Here is a 10,279-nt window from a genome sequence, read left to right as displayed (position 1 = left end):
TACAATCATCTATCTAATGTTATGTTCACCTCTCTTGTTATGAAGATCACAATATACTTTTTTTTTAATGCAACAAAATTATTTCTAAACAGATGTGAGACAAGTCCACAAATGATCTGTAACTGATGCCCTAGCAACCATTTTGAAACTATCTGATAATAGTCCCAAACTGTTTCTTGGTGAATGAAAAAAACATTTTGCAACATGGCGTGCTCATAATAAATAACATAATAATTTTGGGGGATTATTTAAAGTACCAAATCAACAATAAAAGACTCCATTTCTGTGATCTCCATTCTCATTCATACAATCTCCAAAACTCACGGGCAAAATGCTTTTCTATTTAACCCATTCGCGCCGGTTGACGTGCTGACACGTGGCGCGCGCATTAGAATGATAGATTATTAATTCGATTTTCATACTTGATTTGTCTTAGTTTAGTTTATCCTTCTAAATAGTAGAAAATGGGATATAACGTAATATGAATGACGTCTCAGGTACATACGTAATCTTGATTACGGCATGGTGATTTCTGTTTCTGATTTGTTGTTCTATGCTACTATTTAAGGTGATGAATGAAATATTACTTCTGCTGTCTTGTGTCTAGCTGTCTCAGGAATCGCTGCACATTTCTCTCTGTCTGAATCAAAACTAAAGGAATACCATGCAGGAGAGGCTAGGCTAGTAGAGAAGGATATGATATTCCTTTAGGGGGAAAAAAATAAAAATAAAACAACAGATATTGATCAAACTTACCATTTAAGGTTTCTTCTTTCTGTTCCGTTTTGGTTTTAGCACCATCCTTCTCCCCCTTTCCATTCTTCTCTATCTTCTCCCGTGTCTCCTTCAGAACCTTCCCTATGTCGACGGTGAGTGGCGGCTCCCTCTTCGTCTCCAAACTACTGGATGGATCCTTGGCCTCGCACTTGCTCTTTGTTATTTCCGTCTCTTGTTCGTCCTCTTCCTCCTTGTCTCCCTTCCCCTCTTCTTCCCCCAAGCTTTCTCCATTTTTCCTCTTATGCTCCTCCTTATCTTCCTTTTCTTCCATTGCTTCTTTTTCTTCCTCTTCCTCTTCCTCTTCCTCCTCTTCTTCTTCTTCCTCCTCCTCCTCCTCCTCCTCCCCATCTTCCTCAGTGTGCCCCTCTGCCTTCCCTTCCTCCTGGAGTTCTGCATTCTCCTTTGCCTTCCTCTCTGCTTCCTCTTGCGCTTGCAGAAAGACTAGGCTGTCCTTCAGGCTCTTGATGATGATCGTCTTGGCTTTGTTCTTCTCTGCTCCTGCGATGGTAAACAGAAAAAAGGTGACTGAGATAGAAAAGAAGAAGCATTTACACCAATGGGATATATACTGAGGGAATGAATGATGAAACAAAAAAATCAATAAAGAAAAAGACAGAAGCCAAAAGGCTGACTCACCTTCTTCCTGTTTCCCCTTGGCTGCATCTCCCCCCTTGGCAGTGTCCTGTTCCTTCTGCGGAGAAGTGTTGGTAGGTGCGGGAACAGGGATGGTCTCGAGGTCCAGTCCAATGCCGTTTATGCCCTTGAGATGGGCGTCCTTCTTGGGAATCTCTTCGGAATGCCCAAGAGGTTGAGGTAGAGGGATGGAGCTGGGATCTGGGGCAGCTGGAGGGGGGATGGGCAGAGGAATGCTGTCCAGGGCAATAAGGTCGCTCAGCGTACCCTGTGGCCTGGGGACGGTGGTAGGACCCGGGGTGGGGATGCTGCTCACATCTATGCTGGTGGTGCTCTGGGCCTTGGAGGCATCAACTCGGGCCGCCCTCTCTCTGGCCTTGTCTAGCAAGTCGCACACCTCCCGTGAGTATGATGCTTTGGCTCGAGACTTGGACCTGCTTTCTGAGCGGCGGCTCGAAGATGATCTTCTAGAAGGTGACTTAGAGCGCGATCTGGATGACCTTCTTCTTTTATAGCGCTTAGGCGAGGCAGATCTGGAGTACGACCTCGAGGAGCGTTTTCTCCTACGCCTGTCTGATGCAAAGGGGGATCTGCTCCTCGACTTCCTGTGAGTTCTGGAGTGTGACCGTGAATAGCTGTGGGGCTTTGACCTGGACCTCGACCTAGAATACCTGCTGTGACCTCTTCCAGCCGACCTGGAGCGTGAGCGGCGGCTGGTCCTCGTGTGAGAGTGGGATTTGGAAGGCGAGCGCGATCTGGAAGACCTTGAGTGATCTGTCTTTCTGTGTTTCCTGCCAGACTCCTCCCTGGCCTCAGTCTCCACTGCCAACTTGCGCTTGAGCTTGTTCTCCGGTTCAACCAATGTGGGGACTTTCTCCGGCCTCTTGGGACTCTCCGACTGGGACGGCACTTTGTCTGACAACTTTTGCTCTGGGGTCGGCGGTTGGGCCTTCTCCTTCTCCTTCTCCTTCTCCTGGGGAAGCTCTACCTCCTCCTTGGCCTCCTTGACCTCCAACCCCTCCTCCTTTATTTCCTCTTGGCCATTGTGCTCCTTCTCAGTATCCTTCTTCCTTTTCTTTTTGTGTTTGTGCTTGCTCCTACCTTCCTCTTTCTTCTTCTTTTTCTTCTTCTTTTTCTTCTTGTCTTTCTTCTTCTTGGAGGACCTGTGCCGTTCTGCCTTCTCCATCTCCTGACTGCTAGCCTCGATCACCTGGACCTCATCACCCTTGCCCTCTTCGCTGGCGCTGGACCTCGAGTCGCTATCCTCATCCTCACTGTTGTCTGACGCAGCTGGAGCATCAGGCTCTGTACTGTCCCCCCCCTGTTGCTGTCTGTCCTCACGCTCTTCCTCCTCACAGGGCTTGGGCGACAGCGGCACATTCAGAGAGCTGAAGAGCTCATTGATGATCTCGTCTGAAGTCTTAGTGCTCTCTTGGTCTTCCATCTGAGAATGAACCGTAAGGAAAATTGGGAATAGATTTGGCTATCAGCATTTTCCAAGCCAACATCAACTATAAAACTAAAAAAATAAAAGCCAAGGCTCATGTTCAAAATGATAAATAAAGTAAAAAAGATGGGTAACTATCCAGAATATGACAGCATAGAATACTAGAAATGTAGCTAATAATAATAGAGAATAAATAAAACAATATCATCAGACATTTTGTATAATTTGCTTAGAGTAAAGGTTGTACCATAATTGCTAACCAATATTTGCATATCTATGCATTCAGCAATGCTGTGACCTTAAGCCAGCTCTAGGTAAAACCTTACCTGAACTGAAATACATCACCCCCCCCCCCCACACACACACACACCTCATACATATTATCACTATATTTTGGACACCTTAAACATACCCTTAAGACCTAAGTCTAACCTTTTACCCCTAAACTATATATAAGCTAGGTATTATTCTCTAGCTGAGGTAAGTACTTCGCCATTATTTGCACTGTGACATATACAGAAAATGTTTTTCTAATTTGCAAATCATAAGCTGTAATTTGCTAACTGAATGCATTCTCTGGATGACTCTTCACAACTTCAATGATAGATTCTGAAACTCCCAAAATATCACTTCAATCCCCCTACCACCACCACCACCACCCACCCTGTCATATTTCCATACAATTAAATAACTTCAAGGCTCTTTGTACTCTTTCTTTAATTTTTTCTTCCCACTCCATTTCTGTTTGGTTACCATCACTCCCCAATTTGAACTTTGCACACAAACACACTTCTACTTTTGCTAAAGTTTTTTGTGGCCTTATCATTACTTTCTGTGTAGAGATATCTTTTTAAATAGATGAGATAAATATAGAGGGGCAGCTGAAAAGTGCAACAAGGCAGGGTTGCAGCTGTGAATGCACGAGTTTAAAACGATGATACTGCATCCATTATACACCAGGATCTCTGTTAACTATTATGGACAGATATACTGTATGTAAGACCCTATGTTAACTACTATCGACCCATATACATTATACACTGTAGTGGTTCCGTTGGAGGTCGATTTCAACAGAGGTAAAAAGTGAGGGCGGGGGTTGGAGCCATCTGCATTCACTTGTTCTCCGTGTTTATCTAAGGATGGGGCTATGATATTGACGCAGGGCTGCCTTTGGGTACGTTTGGTGGAAAGCCGGTACTGGTATAGCTATGATGATGTTTAGACAAATAATTTCTATAGTCAAGTCTTTTAATCTCCATAAAGGGGGGATATACGCTGTACACTCATCAGTGTAACACCATTAACACAAACCTTTTAGGCAAGACTTTTCTTTATCATGTCAAAAAAAGATAAATACTAAAATAAAATACAACAGAAACCCTTCCTTGTCATTCATACTCCTAGTACCACTTAACAAAACAGGCAAACTGAAAGTGGCACCTTAAACACCTTGCACATGGTCAAAAACTCTCATGAAATCAATGTATTTAGAAGTAAATGTGCCAATACAGAGGCAAACAAACCTCCACAACATATATTCTGCCAAGACAGAGTTTGCCAATCTCCCTGGAAATTAGCCTTCAAATAATAAAGCAGTCTCCCCTCTTTCTTATCAGTATATAAATAGTAGAAATAAGCTAGCACTATCCTGGAGCACAAAACACAGAGGTCACGTAGATATTTGGCATGGGCTGGGCATCGCAAGACATATTTTTCTATTATTTCTTGCTAATGTTATGATATACAAGTCTTGATATGATATATAAGCAAAGTGATACTAATCAGCATTTGGTATGATATTTTAGTTATTCAACTGAAGGAATACCTAGCCTTTTTATGCTGGGTTCAGAACGTAGGCCTTCAATCACATTACGCATCACAGCAAGTTATAAGTAGACCTGGATAGAACACATCCCTTTCAAAAGTTGTCTTATAAAAATATCCCTCAACACCCCTTTCAAAAGTTGTCTTATAAAAGTATCCATCAAGTATAAATTCCCAAATTGGATTATGCTATTGAGATGTTTGGGTTCTAATGAACTGAGAGAGGAGTGTAAGCCCAGGATCACCAGAAAACCAGACTGAAAAAGTCTTCCTTGGTTAACCCATCGACAGCAGATGGCATGATTTGTTGCAAAGGCAGAGTCAGTCATAGACGCGGATGGCACCGTGCCAAACATGTAAACCAGCCATCCTACGGCACAAATATTTATTTAATATCACGACCAATGGGTTAACAAGCCAGTACTACAGTTTAGGGTGTGAGGTTGACAAGAAGCCTGCGTGAAATGCAGCACGACAAGTTCAGAAATAGGGTCTCGGTTTTTCACCACAAGGACACTTAGAGCCTTAGTGTAATCCATAAGCTTTAATCTTTTAGCTTTGAGTAGGTTTAGATATTAAGTTTGGTTAGGGATTTGAGAAAATGTTTTTCCAGTAGGTTTTTTATTATCAATACATATTTGATATTTATTTTATTGAAAATTAATACTTTCTGGGGTGAATGGGCCTATTGAAATACTGTCACTTTGAAAAGGATATAATATCAAAACCATTCAAAACATCAAAACAAACAAACAAAAAAAAAACATTGCAACGTTTTACAACGTCCGACTGCACTAAAATTAACATTTACCTATGGTTGGCCCTTACCCAAGGTATTGGCCTTATTAATAGTTTTAACATACAAATCTACATCTACGATAGCACGGAAAACTGTTCACTCGAAATCAACAAACAACAAACAATACGACGAACACAAACAGCAAAAATAAATCTATGTATTCCATTCAAACTCGACATCCTCTCCACACCAACCGCTTATTTCTCTCCCTTTATCACTTTTCTATTGTCTTTTTCTCATCCCTGCACCTTCGGGACTCTCCTCTTCAATAACTAATCGCACATTTATCCCCGAATGAATCTCAAATAAGGCTAAATTCGACCAAAATGCGAAGGAAACCGAGGCTGACCTTTACGAACGTCCATCTTTTGTTGACAACCAGAATCTTTGGGGAGAACACCTTTGCAATTTGGGAGAAGAAAAAAATAATAGTTTAAATTGCATCGTAACTATCAAAAGTTTTGACTATTTGGTGGTGGCTATACGTTTTGGATTGAAAGAAATTATTTTATGTTATTAGAAGCTACATTCATTAATACGATCTCCTCTGGTACAGTAATATATACTTTATCTGGGTAAAAAATTATTTTTAGGTGAAAAAGCCAAGTGAGAGCATATCACGATTGTCGCCACATAATTTTAGTATTCGTATACGAATGGAAATCACAGAAACCTTGTACAATTTAGTAAAGATGAAATGCCCCGCCTCCTCCTTAAAAGAAATTAATAACCATTTGCTGGCAACCAGCTGGGGTAAGCAAAAGCAAAAACAGCACAATAAAACCACAAAAAAGCAAACAAGAGCATCAACAACCAACACAAGAAGCAAAGCAAAAGCAAAAAGCACTAAAAGCCCAACCAGAAAAAAAACAAAAGCAAAACAAAACAAACAAAAAGCAAAAAAAAAACAACCACAAAACAACAACACAAACAAAACAAACAAACAAAAAAAAAAAAAAAAAAAGAACAACAAAAAAAAAAACTAAAAAGCCACACTAAAAAAATACAAAAACCAAACGTACAAGGGAGGCAAGCAAAAAAAAAAACAAAACAACTAAAAAACAAAAAGGCACAAAAACAAAACCTTTATTCATACAAACACACACACGAACATATATATATAATATATCATATATATATATATATATATATATCATACCTATATAGATATATATATACTATATATATATATATATAGATAATATATACATACATCTGTGTGTGTGTGTCCTTTGTTTACAAACACACACACACACACACACACACAACACAATATATATATAATATATATATAGAATATATATATAAATTAATATATATATATAAAATATATAGTACATATATTATATATATATATGTATATATATATGTATATATATATACATATACATATTATATATATATTTATATTTATATTTATATCTCTAATATATATATATATACATACATAAATACATATATTTATATATATCTATATATATATATGTATATATAATATATATATATATATAGTATGTACTACTATATGTATATTATATATACATATCTTATTATGATATGTATGATATGTATTATATATATATATAATATAATATATTACTTTACAATATATATATATATATAATATATATATATATATATATATATATATCTAAATATGTAGTGTGTGTGTGTGTATGTTTGTAATATGTATATATATATATACTATATATATATATATATATATATAAATTATATATTATATATAAATATATATATATATAAATATATAGTATATATATCCAAATATATATATAAAATATAAAATATATATATATATAAATATATGTGTTGTGTGTGGTGTGTGGTGTGTGATGTGTGTGTCTGTGTTGTGTGTGTGTGTGTGTGTAATATAAAATTTAGTCATATATCATAAATTATATATATATATATATATATCTATATATATATATATATAATATGATATAATATATATATTAAGAAATGTATATATATAAATATGGTATATATCTTATAAATATATATTATATATATATATATATTATATAATAAATATATTTATTCATAATTCATATAAAATTAATTCCTATATATATATACACAAAACAAATCTATATAAATATAAATAAAAATAATCTATTATAATAATTACATATTTATATATATATATATAATCTATATATACATAAATCTACATATATATAAACTATCTCAATATATATACATACTTTATATTATATTAAATAACTATATATATTTAATATATAGATATATATATATCTAAATCTATTTCCTATAATTTATTTATAAATTACTATAAATATATGAATAAATATAATATATATATAAAAAATTTTCTATATATATATATATATATATATATATATATATATATTATATATATATATATAATATATGTGTGCCTGTGTGTGAGGTATATAATATATTATATATATATAAATAAATATATATATATAATATATATATTTAGATAAGTATATATAATATATATTTATTTATATATATACCAAAATATATATATTTTTATATATATATATATATATATATATATATTATATATATATATAGATATATATATATATGAATTTGTGTGTTATATATATATAATATATATCAACACACTCTATCTCTATATCTATCATACTATCTCATAGATACCCATCGTAAAAAATCACGCCCACTTTCTCTCTCTATCACACTCAAACCCTCACTCTCACCCTCACACACACGATGAGTCTCTAAGAGACACAACTCTCACCATTTCCTATAACTCAAGGCCTAACATCTATTTCTCTCTCTCTCCTCTCTCACACACATTCACACTAACACTCTATGCACTCTCACACACTCACATCTCAACCTACACACTCCACAAAATCACCTCTACTCACGACACTTAAGACACCAACCTCTCATACTCTCACACACACTACACACACTATCACTCTCACACAAACACTCCACATCAGCCAGAGGTGAGTAGCGAGAGAGAGCAACACATTACTAACACCTCACTCAAACACCTAACTCACTCATCACATCATCTCACACACACACAAATCAGACTCCACACTCGAGACTCACCCTCTCACCACCCCTCACACTGACACACACCCACTCTCAAACACACCCTCACACACAGTCCTCACCCTCAGGACACTCACACACTCTCACTTCCCACAGACACACTCCACTCCAGCCCACTCCCACTCTCAAATCTCAATCACACACTCCCTCTCAATCATCACACTCACTATCAGATGATATAGTGTGGTTTGTTAGTTTGAGTGTGTGTGGAGTCTGTAGAGAGAGTGCTGTGTCGATAGTGTGTGTGGTACCACCACACTCTACCTCCACACTCACGCACTCTCCACTCCACAAAATACAATCTCACACTCACGACACGACACACCATGAAATTAATCTCAAACCACACTCACTCACCACTCACTCACACTCAAACACACACATAAACACTCACACACAAATACACAACACTAACACACACACTCACACTCACACCACACACACACACTGCACTCTCCCCCCCCAAGCCACCCAACCCTCCCACCCACCCCCCCCCCCCCGCCACACTCTCATAACACACTCACTCACCACACCACACACTCTCAATCTCACACTCCTCTCACACTCACTCTCACAAACACTCGATGGAGTGAGAGTGTGATGATAAGTGTGAGTGTGTTAGAGCGTGTGTTGAGAGAGAGTGTGTTTTTCACCCACACACCTCACCCCCACCCCCACCCACCTCTAACACTCTACAACTACTCTATCTCACTCAAATCTCACTCTACTACAATCATCACTCACTCTACCACAATCAGCACCTGATACTATCACAATGACATCAATCTCCCTCTCCACTCAACACACACACAAATCACACTCACACACTCACCACAACCCCCCCACCTCCACCAACCTCTCCCCCCAATCACCCCCCAAAAACGACCCACAAATCTCCTCTCCCTCTCACACACATTCATACAAGTCATCCCCCCACAACCACTCCAACATTAACACACCTCCCACAACTATACCCTCACTACCTCACAATCTCACACACACTTATTTTTATAATGAGAAAAAACAACACAACCCACACCACACACACACACACTAAACCACACTCACTCCCTCACCCCATCCACCACACCCCCAACCCCCCACCCCCTCACACATCCCCCACACACACCCCCCATTTCAAAAGGAATTTTGTGGAGGGGAGAGTTTAGAGATGAGAGATATAAAAGAGAGTGTGAGTTTATTTGTGACACACACCCCAAAACCCCCTCCACACACACACACACACCACACTCATCACACCACAAAAAACTCATCCTTTCAAACCCCCCTTTAGACACCCACCACCACTCCACACACCCCACCCCACCCCCCAAAAACCCAACCATCACTCAACCAAACCACCCCAAAAACCCCCCCACACACACAACACACACCACAACTCACACACACAAACACACCACACACCCCATCTCAAAACCCCCAAACAAACCACACACACACACACCCCAAACCACACTCACCCACCTCACCACACCCCCTCAACCAAACACCACACACCCAACACACACACACACACCACCCCAACCCCTCCCACCCTCAACTCCACTCCTCTAAGCCCAAAAACCCCACCCCACCACCCACACACAAATCTCAAACTCAAAAAAAACCCCCCACACAAACACACACTACACAAACTCCCAAAATAGTGTTTGGGGGAGACCACCTCCAAA

The 10,279-nt window shown here is 38.3% G+C and overlaps 1 protein-coding gene across 10 annotated transcripts in view; it reads right to left on the bottom strand.

Annotated features, from left to right (window-relative positions):
* The window catches only part of LOC122262859 (uncharacterized), a 45,300-nt gene extending 39,419 nt beyond the window's left edge, over window positions 1-5,881 (bottom strand). For all 10 annotated transcript variants that reach the window (XR_015190800.1, XR_015190799.1, XR_015190801.1 and 7 more), the window contains exons 1-3: window positions 5,830-5,881; window positions 1,414-2,854; window positions 757-1,275 (exon numbers count right to left, since the gene is read on the bottom strand). Coding sequence is in view for 7 of the 10 variants with exons in the window: in XM_086534934.1 (XP_086391060.1) it covers window positions 757-1,275; window positions 1,414-2,854 (1,960 nt within the window). In the remaining 3 variants the exon portion in view is untranslated. The remainder of the gene's footprint in view (window positions 1-756; window positions 1,276-1,413; window positions 2,855-5,829) is intronic.
* Between the last annotated feature and the right edge of the window lie 4,398 nt (window positions 5,882-10,279).

The sequence above is a fragment of the Penaeus japonicus genome, unplaced genomic scaffold (assembly GCF_977035675.1).
Source record: "Penaeus japonicus unplaced genomic scaffold, GWHDUDI00000001_assembly GWHDUDI00000042, whole genome shotgun sequence".
Classification (NCBI taxonomy): Eukaryota; Metazoa; Arthropoda; class Malacostraca; order Decapoda; family Penaeidae; genus Penaeus; species Penaeus japonicus.
This window is presented reverse-complemented; position numbering and strand designations above follow the sequence as displayed.